The sequence below is a fragment of the Postia placenta genome (assembly GCF_002117355.1).
Source record: "Postia placenta MAD-698-R-SB12 unplaced genomic scaffold POSPLAscaffold_19, whole genome shotgun sequence".
NCBI classification, from domain to species: Eukaryota; Fungi; Basidiomycota; class Agaricomycetes; order Polyporales; family Adustoporiaceae; genus Rhodonia; species Rhodonia placenta.
In genome coordinates this window covers 472884-489306 of record NW_020169850.1, presented here as the reverse complement: position 1 = coordinate 489306, position 16423 = coordinate 472884, and the positions used below count along the sequence as shown (strand labels likewise).

At 54.0% G+C, this 16423-nt stretch overlaps 5 protein-coding genes across 5 annotated transcripts; 3 read left to right on the top strand and 2 right to left on the bottom strand.

Annotated features, from left to right (window-relative positions):
- The first annotated feature begins 1454 nt into the window (after positions 1-1454).
- Positions 1455-3187, top strand: POSPLADRAFT_1174679 (hypothetical protein). The gene is made up of 7 exons (XM_024488301.1): positions 1455-1636; positions 1706-1830; positions 1884-2092; positions 2143-2563; positions 2616-2670; positions 2723-2899; positions 2960-3187. Exons 1-7 carry the CDS (start codon positions 1483-1485, stop codon positions 3121-3123), a joined length of 1305 nt encoding a protein of 434 aa, XP_024334004.1. The 5' UTR covers positions 1455-1482; the 3' UTR covers positions 3124-3187.
- Positions 3188-3356: 169 nt separating this feature from the next.
- Positions 3357-5336, bottom strand: POSPLADRAFT_1157340 (glycosyltransferase family 4 protein; the record flags this gene model as incomplete). Its single annotated transcript, XM_024487173.1, has 9 exons — positions 3357-3538; positions 3598-3679; positions 3733-3855; positions 3917-4097; positions 4160-4429; positions 4490-4673; positions 4724-4895; positions 4956-5091; positions 5152-5336. 9 exons carry the CDS (start codon positions 5334-5336, stop codon positions 3357-3359), a joined length of 1515 nt encoding a protein of 504 aa, XP_024334003.1.
- A 1053-nt stretch (positions 5337-6389) lies between these two features.
- POSPLADRAFT_1037059 (hypothetical protein) lies at positions 6390-6722 on the bottom strand (the record flags this gene model as incomplete). The annotated part of the gene is made up of 2 exons (XM_024477191.1): positions 6390-6652; positions 6683-6722. The coding sequence occupies 2 exons, from the start codon at positions 6720-6722 to the stop codon at positions 6390-6392; spliced, it is 303 nt and encodes a 100-aa protein (XP_024334002.1).
- A 4001-nt stretch (positions 6723-10723) lies between these two features.
- POSPLADRAFT_1050249 (glycoside hydrolase family 37 protein) lies at positions 10724-13418 on the top strand (the record flags this gene model as incomplete). The annotated part of the gene is made up of 12 exons (XM_024479945.1): positions 10724-10726; positions 10817-11240; positions 11268-11438; positions 11496-11530; positions 11578-11646; positions 11695-11821; positions 11874-12089; positions 12147-12483; positions 12537-12878; positions 12935-13025; positions 13083-13148; positions 13209-13418. The coding sequence occupies 12 exons, from the start codon at positions 10724-10726 to the stop codon at positions 13416-13418; spliced, it is 2091 nt and encodes a 696-aa protein (XP_024334001.1).
- A 523-nt stretch (positions 13419-13941) lies between these two features.
- POSPLADRAFT_1186113 (hypothetical protein) lies at positions 13942-15651 on the top strand. The gene is made up of 9 exons (XM_024489203.1): positions 13942-14080; positions 14139-14161; positions 14215-14238; positions 14299-14407; positions 14467-14520; positions 14571-14949; positions 15006-15162; positions 15216-15395; positions 15453-15651. Exons 1-9 carry the CDS (start codon positions 14041-14043, stop codon positions 15546-15548), a joined length of 1062 nt encoding a protein of 353 aa, XP_024334000.1. The 5' UTR covers positions 13942-14040; the 3' UTR covers positions 15549-15651.
- The last annotated feature ends 772 nt before the right edge of the window (positions 15652-16423 follow it).

Sequence of the window (16423 nt, the reverse complement as noted above, 5' to 3'; positions counted from 1 at the left end):
AAGAGAAGTCATGAATGGCCAGTAAAAGTCAGTATTAGGTTCAGGCGATAATGCGTCAAGGCGCTCCGCACACGTTGTAGACCGGGGTCTGCGATACGCTGTGGCTGCGTCTTGGGAAACCAAGGCGTCATGCATTCATGACTAGATGTTTGCGAGGCAAATAATAGGACTCCTTTCAGGTGAGTTACGAGCATCCAGTTCGCATATACATTGATGCTGATTGGTTCCGGCCGTTAGCTGCATTTGTTCTTCTATCAGTGTCCCAAAGACGACTAGATGAGACAGTGCGCGTAGGGCAGGCACTGGAACCGAATTCCAAATTTGACGCGGCAGAACAAGTCGTAGAAAGGAACTCCAGCTTACTGGGTTTCCGGGCGTAAGACGCAGCTCGCGGACTGGCGAGTTGCAACGCAGCCCGGATTACTCTCGCAATTGAAACCTGAGCTCACGTTATTCCTTGATCATCGAGTCACGCCTTTCTCGACCAAAGTTGTGCCTTCCGCTTCGGTATGAGAAGCAGTTCATAATTAATCTTCTCCTAATCAAATAAACTACTTGACAGCTGTCTGTGTAGTGTACACCAGTGCCTTGATAACGCGTAGTTCCTCGGACTGACTTCAGTCGGGCCCTCAGGCCATGGTGCTGGCAGTTTGACTTCATCGCCGTGGGTCCTTATAATCATCTATTTTCTCAACAATGTCGTTCTATTGTCTAGTTGCATCCTTAGGCCATAATTTGTGTCATTCATCAAACCGAATGGCATGATTTCACCTCGGTCCGCGGGCGCTTGTCAACCCGATGCAAGCATCGCCTGCGTTTAAGTGCGTTACCGCGGCGAGCCTTCTAACACTGATGACGAGCGGACAATTGGTCTGAATTCTGTCAACAACCAGGCAAGACTTTGGCACCCGGGGCCTTCGCATTTGGAATAAGGTGTCCTAAGTAGCGGCGTTAGTGTCGCGTCGCATTTTGTCTCGCTTTGTCTAGGTCCAACATCGGCATCTACTTGCGTGTGGTCTGTACAGGCAAAGCAGAACGGTTTCAGCCAGGGCGTGAGGATAGCCGTTCGCCAAATGTGCTCAGCTGCTCAGTTCCGGGTGATAATGCTGATCCTCGCGTGAGGAGACACATGGAATCCACGATCTATGACGATTTCCAGTATCATTTTGTTTGATATCAAGGACCGTGTGCTGGCGTCTAAGGATCTACCTGCCTCCCACAAGACACCGGGTGCTCACACGAAGTAGAAGTCCGACTTCTACTTCTCTGGCACGCGCGCGTTCAGAGGGGACATCGGTTTGTACTGCGAGCGGCACTCAGGGTTGTGTCGCCGCCGGACTCGGCGAGCGGGTCATCTGAGGTAATCTTTCTCACATTCCCGTCAGTACTGCTCATTCTATAAGAGGGAGCCCAACACAGTGATGTTCCCTGTCTTCGCATCGTCTTCCGCTGTCATCTGTCTGTACACCCCACCTTCCTAGGATGTCGTTGAACCTTGAAAGCGCCGTCGTGCCAAAAGCCCGCTGGTCGGCATGGATGAAAGAATCCTACGCGAATCGCGCTCCACCTGTGCTCGGTACTGTCAATATCCAGGAGTTGGAAGACCGTGCGCGCGAGAAGCTGAAGAACCGTGAGGGTGAGTGCTTGACCCGCTGCGAGAGTAATCGCAAGCTGACGCCGCGGCGGATCGGTGCGTATCGTACAGATGCGTTCATGTATGTGTGCGGCAGCGCAGGCACCAATTCGACCACCGCCAACAACAGAAATGAGTTCCAGAGATGGAAAATCATCCCTCGTATGCTGTACGACGCGACGAACCGCTCCGTTGAGGCAAGCTGGCCACATTGCTGCCCATAAACTTAGTGATAACCGGCGCGTTTTAGACGACCATCTTCGGGGTCAAGTACTCATCACCACTCTTCGTTGCGCCTGTGGGTGTACAAGGAATCGTGCATCCAGACGGCGAACTGGCGACTGCAGGAGCAGCAGGTGCTCTCGGCGTCCCATACATCATGAGCACGGCGTCGACCCGCTCTATCGAAGCGGTCGGCAAAGCGAACGGCTCTGGGCCCCGCTGGTATCAGCTATACTGGTGAGCGATAATACATCGTAGGCTCGTCACCTGCTCACGAGGCGACGCAGGCCGACCTCAAACGACATTACCATCTCCATCCTGAACCGCGCCAAGAAGAGCGGCTTCACCGCGCTCGTCATCACGCTCGACACGATGCTGCTCGGCTGGCGGCCGCACGACATCCCCACCTCGTACCTGCCCTTCTTCCACGGCGTCGGCGCACAGGTCGGGCTCACGGACCCCGCGTACATGGCCAAGTTCGGGCTGGAGCCGTACCCCGAAGACGACCACCCGCCGCACCCATACGACCCGGTGCGCCTCGAGGAGCTCATCCAGCGCGGCGACAAGGACGCGGCGCAGCGCGCGATGCTGGGGAAGAACTGGATCGGCGAGACGACGTCGGGCACGTTCAGGAAGTGGGAGGAGCTCGCGTTCCTGAAGCAGCACTGGGACGGCCCGCTGGTGCTCAAGGGCATCATGCGCCCGCAGGTGGGCGCCCCGCGCAGTCATGCGCCATTGGCCAGAGCTGACAGCGCAATAGGATGCGGAGCTCGCCATCGATTATGGCGTGGACGGCATCGTGGTGTCCAACCACGGTAGGTCGCGCTCATGTTCCCACCAAAACGCCGCGCGCTCACGTTTCTGCAGGGGGACGCCAAGTCGATGGGTGCATCTCCTCCCTTTACGCGCTCTCCCAGATTATGAAGAGCCCCAAGGTGCGCGCAGCCCAGGCTAGCGGCAAGTTCACCATCCTCTTCGACTCGGGCATTCGCACGGGCAGCGATATCATCAAAGCTGTCGCGCTCGGCGCGCAGGGGGTGCTCTGTGAGTACCACCGCTGCTCGGTCCATAGCCAATGCTGACATTCTGTTCCTCGTCCTGCAGACGGGCGGCCGTTCATGTATGCGTTGGCGCTTAAGGGCAGAGAAGGTGTGGAAGACCAGCTCCGCGCCATCCTGGCGGATCTAGAGGTGTCACTTGGCCTTGCGGGCTACTCCAGTTTGGACGAAATATTCGGCAAGGCAGACGAGATTCTGGTGAGGGACTGAGAGCCTGGAGACAAGGGACATGCACCTACCACTCTGGTAATGCGACGCACGATGAGACGCTAGCAGAGTGCTTGTATACACCAACGGGGCTAACATGTATTGGATAGAGATAGACCAACTAACCTTCCGGTGTTTGTCATATGTATATTGTCCCGCCATTACCATCTGTCCAACGCAGGGGAGCTTGGACGTGTTGCACACGGCAAAGAGAGCCCAGCGCCGGGCCTGCCAAGTCAACCCCGAAGAGTCTGCTGCCAGCCGCTCTCGTTCCATCCCTTTTCAAATTCTTCTTCTGAGAATCGCTGAACAGCCCATGTGCGAGCGCGCGACCGGAGGTTCACTTCCTCCTCCGGTGATAGGGTCAAGACTTTGTGGAAAGCTTCTGCGAAAGTCTCCGGAGACGTCGCATGGAAGCCTGCAGAGCGGGACGCAGAAGATTGGAGATCGCTCATGAATGACATTGCCAAGACGCACCTGTCGGACTTCCGTTGAAGGGAACGACAATGTCGTTCAAGGGTCCGCCGGAAGCATGTGTCACTGGTATGACACCGGCGGCCTGCGAACCGGGGGTCAAAAGGCATCGAGCAAAGAGTATATGCATCCACAGACCATGAACTCCACGACGTTGATGCCGAAGTGCTCATCCACCATTGTGCTTAGACCTATGCTTGCTCTTGACAGCCAATTGAGCATCTGGGGATACGAGGCATTGATAATTATCTCTACATGCTCCTGTGGGATCGGTTGTCGTTCTTGAGCGGCATATACGGGGATAGAGAGGAAGCGTTCGGACCTCGATGCCCAGCTCACGGGCTAGCTCGCGCAGAGCGTCAATACGCGCAGCGTCCTCAGCGTTACGGCTGCCGCCCATCATGACGAGTCGGACCTGCAGCGGACCCGGCTTAGCGTACTCCGGGTGGTCGGCCAGAACCCGATGAAACGCGCGTAATTGCGCTGGATGGTCCTTTTCCGGGCTGAACATCGCATGCGTGAGATTCATGTTGATCAAGGTCGCGGAGGGAGCACACAAACATACCGGAATTGCGCGAGACTGAATATGACACGCTCACGGCCCTCCAGCGGGAAAGTCGCGAGGTCGCGCGTGTCGCATGGCGGGTATACGATGCGTGCTGTGCGTGCTGCGCTCGCGGGCAGGAGCAGTCCGAGTATGTGGAGACTACTGAGGAGTGGGTCGGTATGTTGCAGAACTGCATCGACGTGATTTTTCGTCCACGAAGAGTTTACCATCAAGAACGAGGCAGTGCGGAGGCAGCCCGTATAGTAGAACATGAACATGCGATAATATCTGAGTGCTCGCGATGCAGCCCTTAGATGACGCATCAAGAGCTACGACAGCGGTACTCACAATAATTTTGCTTTGCTTAGGACTGCCGAAGATGCAATGGCACCGGAGTTAGTATGCCATGCCCGACGCGAGCGCACCCGCTCGAGCATGTCGGTGCTGATCGTGGGGTAGTGTACGTACGCGCCAACCTTGGTCAGGGCAAGCCAGCGCACGACGGGAAAGGTGAAGGCGTAGCCCATGGTGTCTGTGGAGAACATTAATTGGTCGTCTCTACGCACTTGTTCAGTAACATACCGATGTAGAGGTCAGGAACGAGTTTGGACATCGCCTCCCATGCCAAGTACATAGACCCTATGCTCTGGCCAAGGAGTGTAAACCTCCGCCATGTGGTATCTTCGACGAGGTATCGTGAGTGTAGAAACACGAAATGAAGAGATGAGGGTGCAAGCTCTATGTCGAACCGCGCCTGGAGCAAATCATGCCAGGTGAATAATATGAGACGCAAATAAAGGAGGCTTGGGCACACCTTCACTCTCTCGATGATTTGTGCTTTCGTGACGTCGATGTCACCGGTATAGACGACGTTCACGACGTCTGGTTCGGAGCGTTGGAGCATAGCGATAGCGGTCCATAGCACACGTTCTCCACCGCCACCTGCATTGCTTTTCGAAAGCTAAATGAGATGAGAGGCGCTTTCCGCTGTAACTCTTCTAGGAGCTCACCAATACGGGTGAAAGAATCCAATCAGCCGCTTCCTCTCGGGGTCTGTGGCTTTGAGTTCATCAAGCACGGCCTTTCGTCTGTTGTGCTTAGCGACATGTAACTGAATAACTCGAAGGGCAAAAAACAAGCCACAACAGAGCGGCGGGAGTAGATAGAGCAGGCCGCCCAGGGAGACTATGGCCATTCTGGTTCGCTAGGTCAGACCAGACGCAAATATTGGCACCACAAGACTTTGACTGAGTTTAAAGCTGGTAAGGACTGAGCACAGTTGGTGAAGCTTAATGAGGAGTCCCGACAGCGAGATTGCATCCGACGCGCATCAGCGGCACGTGACGAGCGCGTCGGTATCACCCTGACGCGTCGCACATGCTGTGACCAGCATCTTGCCATTAAGCTCTAGTCCACTAACTGCACCTCTGGTATACTAATGGGTTGCAAGCTGAACGCTGCCATAAAAACCGACCGCCCTGGCAATAACGATTCCAGTCAAAGTCCGGCAATCAACACAATTGTATGGCGACGCACAAAAAATAGACTACAGGAGGCGAACGAAGATGTCACAATCCGCCCCGAAAGTCCCTATGTTCACACAAGAAGGAATGTAGGTTATCTCCCCACAGCACCACGATCATATTGTTTGCCTTCGTGTCTCAACGTAGCACGAAGGCAGTATATTCAACACTGGATATTAGTAGCAAGGTAATGCAGCGCTTGCGATTTTATGTCATCGATCATTCACTCCTGTCTGACAACCGTATTGGCGAACCTGCAATCTATTATTTACAACCGCGGACTCGGACTTGAATGTACGCGGCCACAGCAGCTCTCGAAGCTCGATCCCTGACTATTGGACTATGTAACTCAATAGCAGGGCATGGGATCCCGCACGCTTCGAAGTGCGCGCTTGCATGGCTTTCTGACTGATCACACTGCTTTTGGGAGAGAGTGGGCAGGACGTGTATGTGTCTCGTTATCGGCATCAGCTGACTCCATGATCGTTTTTTCAACGAGTAACAGCTATAGAGTAATCATTCGCAACAAACCAAGATCTCGTATCCTTACGCAAACTTTGCGCTCTCACAACAGCAGTCGTGATTTACTTCCGAATTGCACATGTAGAATTACAAAGTACGCCTTTTCCAAATTCTGACCACATACAATCAACGCGTTCTGTATCTTTCACTATGCAGATGGTATACCGAGCCGCAAGAGCTCTGCGCACATGCTACCGAGACGTTCACCAGCCGTCCGAAACGGTCTCCGATGTCGTCTCCGACTGCTGGTAGTAGTCTCCGCCGCCGAACCCATTGTTCTGGTCGACGACATCTGTTGTCGTGGTTTGCTGGTAATCGGAGCCTCCCCAGCCACCATCCTGTACATCAGTGGTCTCCGTTGTCTGCTGGTAATCGGAGCCGCCGCCATAGCCGCCATCCTGGACGTCTGTGGTGGTAGTTGTCTCACTGAAACTCTGCTCTGCTCGATCGTCGTGTATCAGTACGGCTGGTCCTCCCAATCTGCAACGTCACGTACGGGGCTCGAAAGCGTCAACAACGTCGTCGAAAAGGCCCATTGTGTTGAGATGTTATCGAAGAGGATGGAAGAGAGGATGTGAGTTAGGTGAGTGCGCTGAGTGCAACTGATGGGCGTTGCTTGAGTGATAGTTTGTCTCTTGTCGCAGGGACGGTCTATATACCCAGCAGCGCGTGGCGATGTCCGAAGAACCATGTTCGCAAGATGAGCTGCTAACTATATTTGCCAGGGCTATGTGGCGATGGTAACCGACCCCGAGATCCAGATGTGTAATGCTTCCGAAGACTGCTGCTGCGGTTAGGAGCAATCCTGCATTTGATCTGTATCTGACGCTTAAGTTGTTGTGTGATTTTATCTTCCAGTTTCAATGGGGCGGCCCGCCGGTGTCAAGCCTTAGTGACCATAATTCGCGATCTCGTGTCGGCATCCTAAACGGAGGCCGAAGCCACAACACAGGCCGTAGTAAGGTACGGACCAACTGCGCGCAATTGAGAACGAATCTCGTGGACACCGCCTACGGCATATCGCAAATGGGCTCTTTGCGGCATTGTATCGGCACTCGGCGCCCCGCGGCGTGGACAGCACCAGTTTCGAAATGGAAGCAAACTCAGGTGTGCGCTTTGATTTCCCTATCTCGGTCAGATGCGGTTGATGAACCTCTGTTGACCCCTTGGGGAGGCTGTGGACGAAGAGCACGCCATCTGGGTACGTGTTGTTCGATTGCGCTGGCAGTTGGTGGCTGTTGACTGAGACAGGATGATCAACAATCCGTTGCATCACCACATGTCGGAGCATCCTTCATCAGCATTCAGACGACTGCGTACTCGTTGTGCTAATGTCGTCCATCACAACCGAGCGCTGATCGTTCGCAGGCCAAAAATAGAACATGATGCTGTGGACACAGGTACGGTGCCTTGTGTCATTGTCTGACGACCATGGAAATCGTTACTCACGTACCACACCTTCCGCTCGTATAGGACGTGTACGGCGATACTTGCTATGCTTCCATACAGAGGTGCGCAGATATGACCATGTCCCCGTAATGAGGTGGAGAAGCTCGACACTCCGGATCTCGAACGTTCGAAGCATATGCACTGACGCCGCACGATTGAGCAGCGAATAATGCGACGAGCCGCAGCTCAGGTCGTGGCTGAACAATGGATGTACCGACCGGACGGTGAGCTTTACTGTATATGCGCACTCCCGGCGCTAGGTGTACGGGTCCGAGCCAAGCTGTCTTCATTCCATCTAGCCATTCTGAGGTCATCGTGGTCAGCGTCCAAGAAGCAGCGAAGCGACGCTGTAATGTTGGACCACGTTCTATATAAGGAGGCTCTGCGCGATCTTCCATTGAGGTCAATCCGCTGTAGCCTAAGGTTCAGCCATCCATTGGGCAGCATGCCTCTCATTTCCGTCCTCGCTGCTATTAGGAAGACGCGTGCAACATCTTCTCTCTTCTCTTCGTCATATTACACCAGGTATGTATGCGCATCGTCGGTGCGAGTATTGTCAAGCAGCTGTTCGAGAAAGGCCTCGTATGCAAGGACTGGATCTCGCCTTCGTCGCTCGTGCTCGGGGCCTACTGCGCATGATGAAGTGCTCATGTGACTGATGAACGACCGCGAAGATTCTGGCCAGGTTGGCACACCATCGCTGCTCTACTGGGAGCCCGGAGCTTGTGGCACAGCGCGCGATGATTGATAGCTTGTGCAATCCATGTCAGGATGTTTATGCTTGAGCTCGTAGGGCCATATATTGGCCCGTGTATTTGTAGCTTTGGTGTCGCGCACCTCGCGTGGTGGTTTGTTTGTTCGCGGTGTTATTTAGGGCGATGCGCGGGACAATGGTGAAGGCGAGGTTCACCCGCTAGAATACAGGTATGGCCGTCTTCCGGAGGAGCCTATGATGTTTATTGTCGAGATTTCAGTCGTCTTGACACCAGTCGCACTTCGCAGGCTTTGTTCTCCTTTCGTCTTCACACCAGTCACGATGAGCAAAACACAGAAACAGGTCGATGTGCAACCCCCTGCCGAACTTCAGATGCTATATGTCGCGAACACTGCAGCAGTCCGCACTTTTCGCCCGCGACGGTCATTTTGGCAGAGCATCCTCTTGACCCTACTTGTCCCAGGTAACGAAATCCATGCACAGCGAATTCGATCTATTGGACTGTGCGTGTACCCCGTCAATACACACTGCCCTGTAATTTGTGGTACAGCACAATTTCCTTACCAATTGACCTGTCTCACTGGAACGGAGAACACACCTTTAAGCATCCTGCAAACCATCCGTATCCGCGATTGACCGCGCGAGCGCCAAAGTTGTAAGTGGAATGGTTGGACCTCTCTTTGTAAGACTTGTCACTACCTTGTGAATTGCTCAACATTGCCCGCATCTGAAGAAGTCAGAATAGGTTTTCGCTCCACCGCGGAATGAGAGTGAAACATGTTGATGACTAGGTGATCAACCGGACAGTTCTGTGCGGTTTCTGCTCATCTCCCCATCTACCTTGTTTGAAGCTCAGGTATATTTTACAACAATCGGATATCCGCCGGTACAGGAGCTCTGAGCTGATGAGTCGACTGAAAGGGCAGCGGGCGCGATGAGTACAGTCATCATTGATGGCTGAGATCGAGGTTTTACATGGTTTGGCGAACATACTTATGACACGCTCAAAACCGCACCTGTATAAAGTTCAAAAAGACCACACACTGCAAGAATCTGTTTTAGAAGTAGACGAAACATTCTCCGAAGGCCCATGATATCGCGCCTGAGTCAGTCCACGTCTTTTCCAGACAAGCGAGCTACCTCTGCAGTACCATCAATTAGAGCGCATCCCAAGCGAGTCATATTCTACCAGCGAGTCGTTATTTTGACAGTCGCATTATACATGCCAGGCAACATAGCGAATGCATGATATTCCTCCCACAGCGGTACTTGCGTGTCCGCATCGACACAGCCCCATGCCGTAGATGTCGATGAGCTTCGGAGTTGGCGACCACAGCAGCTGTACTGCTTAGGCTTACGCGGGACATGACGCTTCCGTAACATCACATGTTTGCTCGACCTGTCAAGGTGTTTGGACGCGTCGGGTTGCTTCCGCGCGCACACGTCGATCCGCTCAACAACTCTTTTCCCCGAACCACGACCATCACCTACGAACCCTGTTCTCATTCTTCTACACTAGTGTACACACAAAAGCAAATCCTGTTCGTTGCTCGGTTCCGTTACAAGGCCGACATCGCGCTGAGTGTAACCTGTCGCTCGGCGACAAGTTTCCACACTCGATGCTCAGTGCCGCACTCATTACGTTAGACCAGCTTTGAAAAGCCCAAGATGGGTACGTTAAGGTGGCCGTCTTGGTCTCCATAAATAAATTCCTTGGCTGAAGCTGACAGCGTCGGGTCAAGGCTGCGTCAATTATCTCCTCGGAAGGCACGAGCTCGAGGCGTGATCGTTCACACGATCGGTGTTTCATATGACCTCCCACCTTCCTTGACGAGTCGGAGTTGCCTCGCGCGTATAACATGAAGCAAACCGTCGTTTCTTCGATTCATCCTCTTCCCTTTTTCTCCTACACTTTCTTTCTCGCGCCGCGCCCTGAGTCTCGGCTCGCTGCTCCATATGATCCAGGGACGCACTCAACTTGCCGGTGACTGGCCTATTTGTCGGATGGCTGGTCAACGATGTCAGCAGACCTCCTTTGCGTCATGCGACCCCGCGCGCATAGGCGCTTTCATGCGCTCGGTCTGGGATCATCCAAGTTTAGGCCGGGGAGCCTGATCAGTCTTATTTTCGATGTGGGGTATATAAAGCCGCAATGCGGGGTAGCGCGCGTCGACGAGCACCGCGAGCAATGACCTTGACGATGTGGGCAACAGTCGCAAGCGTTCTTGGCCTTGTCCTCATTGTAAGCGCCCTTCCCCAGTCGGCGACGACCGTCGTGACCGCGTCGAACACGCCCATATCCACAGCGGTAGCTAGTGCGTCTGCCTTGTCCTCCCCCATTCCTTCCGAGGAGCCGCTGCCCCCCGTGCAGCCATGGTGTCCAAGTCAAATCTTCTGTGCGGGCGCGGTGAGTGTCATTAATACTCTCAATCTGTAGCACCAGAACTAACCTCCTCGTTCATGTAGCTCTTACAAACTGTGAACCTCGCGAATGTCTACTCGGATCCAAAAACAATCGTGGATAAGCCTACCTCCAAGCGCTCGCAGCAGGTCCTCGCCGACTTTGCCGCGTTCTATAAGAACGGCTCAGCGCTCGTCACCGAGGGCTCCATCGTGAACTTCGAGGATGACGACTTTGTCGGGGAGGGGCTCGAGATTGAGCCTATCTCGCTTGCGAACTTTGTGGAGGAACCCGCGTTTCTTGACAATGTTACTGACCCACTGCTTCGTGCATGGTCGCAAATAGTGAGTGGATACTGGGAGGATCTAGTGCGGCAGACCAACAAGACTGCGACGTGCCCTGCCGGGACGGAGGATGGCCCGTGTGAGGGGACGTTCATTCCGCTCAACCACACGTTCGTCATTCCTGGCGGACGTTTCCGTGAGCAGTGTGAGTGACATTCTCGTATGCCTCAAGCATCTCATCCCTTTAACTTTAACTATACGCCGACAGACTACTGGGATTCGTACTGGATCGTGCAAGGCTTATTGAAATCGGAGTTGTACGACGTTGCCAACTCGACACTGCAGAACTTCATGGACGAGATTCATACCTACGGCTTCATTCCCAATGGCGGTCGAATCTACTGTGAGTTCTATGCTGGTCGCGGTCTTCGTATACCTCCTTCTAATTGTACAATACCAGATTTGGATCGTTCGCAGCCACCTATGTTCACCAGGGTAAGCGAATAGTGTCTCGATTGTTATGCTAAACTAATTCTCAGCAGATGGTGGCTGACTACGTTGCTGAGACCAACGATACCTCTGTCCTCGAACGGGCTGTCCCCTCTATCGAAGTATGTCGTCCTGTCATATACAAAAGCACCTGCTGACAGGCTGTGCAGAATGAACTACAATGGTGGATGAACAACCGCAGCGTTTCGGTGACAAGCTCATACACGGGCAAGACTTACACGATGTTCCACTATTCCGTGAATAACTCTGCGCCTCGGCCAGAGTCGTACATCGATGGTGCGGACCAAGGACGCTCCCATCCAGAGCATGCGCCTCACATTTGCTGTAGACTATTCCACCGCATTCGACCCTACGCTACCCTCGCTCAGTGAGAGCGAGCGTTCTGCCCTGTATGCCGAGCTCGCGAGCGGCGCTGAAACAGGTTGGGACTACTCGTCACGATACAGCGCACAGCCTCTCGCTGGCGGCACGAACAACACGAACCCGACGTTGCGTACGCTGAATGTGCGGAACATCATTCCCATTGATCTCAATAGCATTCTTTGTGAGGCACCCTCCGTCTGATCTGATTCCTTGGCTTTTGACACTAAGCACTCTGCAGACAAGGCCCACACACTCGTCGCGGACATGTACACCAGCTCAGGCAACAGCTCCGCCGCAGCAACGCATCTAGCCGTCGCAGCCTCTCTGCGCGAGGGCATCCTCGACCTGTTCTGGGACTCCAAGAAGCTGGCGTTCTACGATTACAACCTCACCTCGAACGCGCGCAACGATCTGTACAGTGCGGCGACATTCTACCCGCTTTGGAATAGCATTATACCGGATGAGGTGCTCGCGTCGACGGAGAACGCGTTCGGCTTCTTCGCGGGTCTCAACCTTGTGCTTAACAGATACAACGGTACTATGCCGGTGACGTTCCTCGAGACTGGCCTGCAATGGTATGTCTGCTCTCGTCTCCATCGCAACAGTATGCTGAATGTGCACCACGCAGGGATGCGCCAAACACGTGGCCCCCGCACCAGTACATCATCCTCGAGGCCCTGAAGGCGCTCCCCTCCAACATCACTACCAGCACGCTGCCGACGCCGCCCTCCAACTCGTCCACGTACGCGCTGGTGCCCGAGGGGCAGATCGGCGTCGCGGAAGACGCGTTACCCGGGCAGCCCATCGGCGGCGCGGGCAAGAACGCGACGAAGGTGGGTCCCGCGGCAGACATCAGCCGGCTGGATGGGACGGTCGTTAATGGGGGGAACGCGACGGCGGGCGAAGGCTGGGCCCACGCCTTGCAGCGGGAGCTGGCGAACCGGTACTTTGCGAGCGCGCTGTGCAGTTGGTGAGTTGGCTCGTATGGGTATGTGCATGGACTGCGTTGACCGCGATGGGTCCCAGGCATGCGACGGGTGGCTCGATCCCGGGGTACCTGCCGAGGCTGTCGGACCAGGAGTTGAACGTCACGCAGAGCATCAACAACACTGGGAATGTGCGTCCTCCTCGCTGAACCGAAAAGAGAGAAAGAGACGTTGATTTGTGATTGCAGATGTTTGAGAAGTTCAACATCACTGACGTCGACTCATCCGGCAGTGGCGGGGAGTACACGGTTCAGGTGGGCACCACAGCACTGATCCCTTCCGTACTCTAACGTGACGCGCATGTTGTCTGCTAGGCCGGTTTCGGGTGGACAAACGGCGTGGTGCTCTGGATTGCGAGCAACTACGGACAGGAGCTCGTCACCCCCGACTGTCCCGATCTACTCACGATTACCGGGAGATCGGGCGGAGCTACGAAGAGTGCTGCAGTAAGCGCGTACGCGCGGCCGTCGTTGGCAATACTTGCTGCGCTCATTGCTATTGTCATCACGAACTCGCTGGCATAAGCTTTGCGAGCGTAAAAGAGCACGGGCTGTTTCAGAAGAGCAGGATAAGCAGAGGTGTGCCCTTGCGATCTTGGACGGGACATTTTGGGCCGAGGCGCGGAGCTTAAGGTATGGCGGTCTCGGACTGGACACCATCGATGATGGATGCTGCATATGTTTGAAGTATTGACGAAACCTATACGACTATCATGCTTTTGACACGCTGTCGGTGTATGTGTGCGTTGCTTGTATAAGGTGCTTTTTTTGCTACATAAAGGCCATTTAACATGCTTGTTACGTGTGTCTTAAAATTGGCTCCTCGGGATAAGTAACGTCATTGTTTTTATATCTCTGATATGAGCTCTGTTCTATATACGTCCCCTCTCACCGCTGTAAGGGATGTCGAGGTGACTGCAAGGAACCTATGCAGAGGCCGAGGCAGACTTGAGCCGCTGCGGTGAATCTTATACTGAGTTGCCTCTTTTGGCATGCCACGCGATCAGGAAATGAAGCAGCGCTTGCGGGTCTTAGGTTGTCCATCCTCTGCATCCTGCCCCCGGCAGGCTCTTCATTCCTGTGCATATTCTATTCACGACTTTGTCGACGACTGCCCACTTGCAGAGCGGACGCTCTACACGCTGCCATGGCGATTTCTTCTTCCACGAAGCGCGCTTTATTCGATGGTGCGTAATACTGGAGAGCTCCGCGACGACAGACATGGTCACACTGAAGCCATTATAGTCGTGCTCTTTGCTGTATCCCAAGTGCGTGGATCTTAGGGTGCTCATAGGTCATGCGCTGAACGTTCTGTCGCAAGGCAGCTTTGTATTACACCGTGCGGGTCAGTAGCAGACGGTCTTACCAGTGCCGAAGGGCGTACTGACAGGCCTGCACACATCAGTGGGTAATGGAGGGCATGGGTCCTGGAGAGCGGAAAGAAGTGAAAGCAAAGAGCCTCAAAGCGCTTGAGAAGCTGGGGCACCGAGACCTCAAGCTTGACGAATACGAAAGTGTGTGCGCTTCTTGGTACCGTCTCCGCTGCAACGCTCACGCATCCGGGCCTTTTTAGAGCAGATTGCATCTGAGGTTATCCACCCAGACGATATTGATGTGCGCTTCTCCGGTGTGTGCCGTGTGAGCTGCTGTAACAGCACCGGGGCTGACTTTGCGCAGACATTGGAGGTCTGGAGCCTATCATCTCGTCCCTGCGCGAGTCGGTCATCTATCCTCTCGTATACCCGGACCTCTTCAATTCTTCCTCGCTTCTTGGTGCGCCGAAGGGTGTACTGCTGTTCGGGCCCCCGGGCTGCGGCAAGACGATGCTCGCGAAGGCGCTCGCGAAGGAGTCTGGCGCCACCTTCATCAATATCGCCGCGTCCGTGCTGACGAACAAGTGGTATGGCGAGTCGAACAAGCTTGTCGCTGCGCTGTTCTCGCTGGCGCGCAAGACGCAACCCAGCATCGTGTTTATTGACGAGATCGACTCGTTCCTGCGAGAGCGCACGAAGGGAGACCATGAGGTGACTGGCATGATGAAGGCGGAATTCATGACGTAGGTTCCAGATCTCGATGAACTACTCTAAAACTCGTGTTGACGGTGATCGTCAGCTTGTGGGACGGCCTACTCTCTAGCACGGACCGTATACTTGTTCTTGGCGCCACGAACAGACCAAATGACATCGACTCCGCAATTCTTCGCCGGATGCCGAAGCGGTTCTCTGTCGGTCTTCCCGACCTTGAGCAGCGACAGAAGATCCTGAACCTGGCAAGTGACATTGAATTGCACTTGTCCATCCACTGACAATAGACATTATGTAGATGCTCAAAGATACTGACCTTGACGAGCAGTTTTCAATAAGGAGGCTCGCCGAGGAGTCTGAAACTCTGTCGGGCTCAGATCTCAAGGAGCTTTGCCGCAATGCTGCCATGCGACCGATGCGCGAATTCATCCGTGAAGCCGATAATGATAAGGAGATGTTGGCCCGTTGTCAAGAAGAGGTAAGATAACTTTCCGCCCTCTTCTTACGTGGTCGCTCACCCTCAATGTACTTGCAGGGCTTCAAGCTGCGTCCGCTTACACTCGATGACTTCTTCCAGTCAGACGGAACGAGTGCGCTACCGACGACGAACTCAATAGACGACATTTCATGATGGCTGATGGTTCAGAATAGAGTGGTCGAGCGACCATGGGATTGTACATGTATTCGTACCATACACGCTGGTAATTACCTTCACCGCTCATTGCGGCGTTGGCACCCACCCCGGTCGGCCTCAATTCTCCTGCGAGGTTAGTCTCGGCCCCGAACAAGGCGTATACGCATATGGGGCCCGCACATTCACGAATAAGCGCGGTCATGCACGCAGTCTTGAGGCTCCTCGAATTGAAAACAACGTATGCTCCACTAAACTATGGTCTGATAACGGTCATAATTAGTTATGTGTCTTGATCCTCGCCGCATTTCATTCATTCCGGGGAAGCTCTTGCTGAAGTCGGTCCATTGGGGGAGATCTGGACATCGACACTAAGTAGTAAACGGCCAGTAAAGCATGCTATCTAAACGATGTGAGCTCCACGTTATCACTGTTGCCCGATCGTTGATCTACACTCACAGAAACGAACGATTCTCAAGCTGCGCTTCAAGATTATTGCTGTATGCGACATCTGTATCCGAACACCGGCACTCAGTCTCCTAATAATGCGTCCGGATCTGTAGAGGGCGCATCGCATCCCTTTGAGTTGCATATTCGTTGCAAGTAGTCTCATGCGCATCATTAAGGCACCAACATTGTTCGGCACGTTTACGCTCACGACCCCCACTGGACCTGACCCCTCTACAGTCGCTGATGATGGATCCGATTGGTACATCATGAACGTGGGCGCTGGGCAAGCAGATGTCTCCGGAAGGACAAGAAGTGCGTTCATTCTGACTTGGCAGCCCATTCTAGTGCTAATGTACAGCAGTTATGCACAGATTCTTTACTCGCGGACGCGACGACCGCAACACATGGCGGAAAAGGAGAGGTAT

What these genes read in the sequence shown, in the direction of transcription:
- POSPLADRAFT_1174679 (XM_024488301.1), top strand. Translation starts at nt 1,483, where the DNA reads ATGTCGTTGAACCTTGAAAGCGCCGTCGTGCCAAAAGCCCGCTGGTCG. An exon ending in GAAGCTGAAGAACCGTGAGG is followed by an intron (nt 1,637 to 1,705) that starts GTGAGTGCTTGA and finishes CGTATCGTACAG; the next exon opens with ATGCGTTCATGTATGTGTGC. An exon ending in CGGCGCGCAGGGGGTGCTCT is followed by an intron (nt 2,900 to 2,959) that starts GTGAGTACCACC and finishes CTCGTCCTGCAG; the next exon opens with ACGGGCGGCCGTTCATGTAT.
- POSPLADRAFT_1186113 (XM_024489203.1), top strand. Translation starts at nt 14,041, where the DNA reads ATGGCGATTTCTTCTTCCACGAAGCGCGCTTTATTCGATG. An exon ending in TGCTCTTTGCTGTATCCCAA is followed by an intron (nt 14,162 to 14,214) that starts GTGCGTGGATCT and finishes TTCTGTCGCAAG; the next exon opens with GCAGCTTTGTATTACACCGT. An exon ending in CTTTGTATTACACCGTGCGG is followed by an intron (nt 14,239 to 14,298) that starts GTCAGTAGCAGA and finishes TGCACACATCAG; the next exon opens with TGGGTAATGGAGGGCATGGG.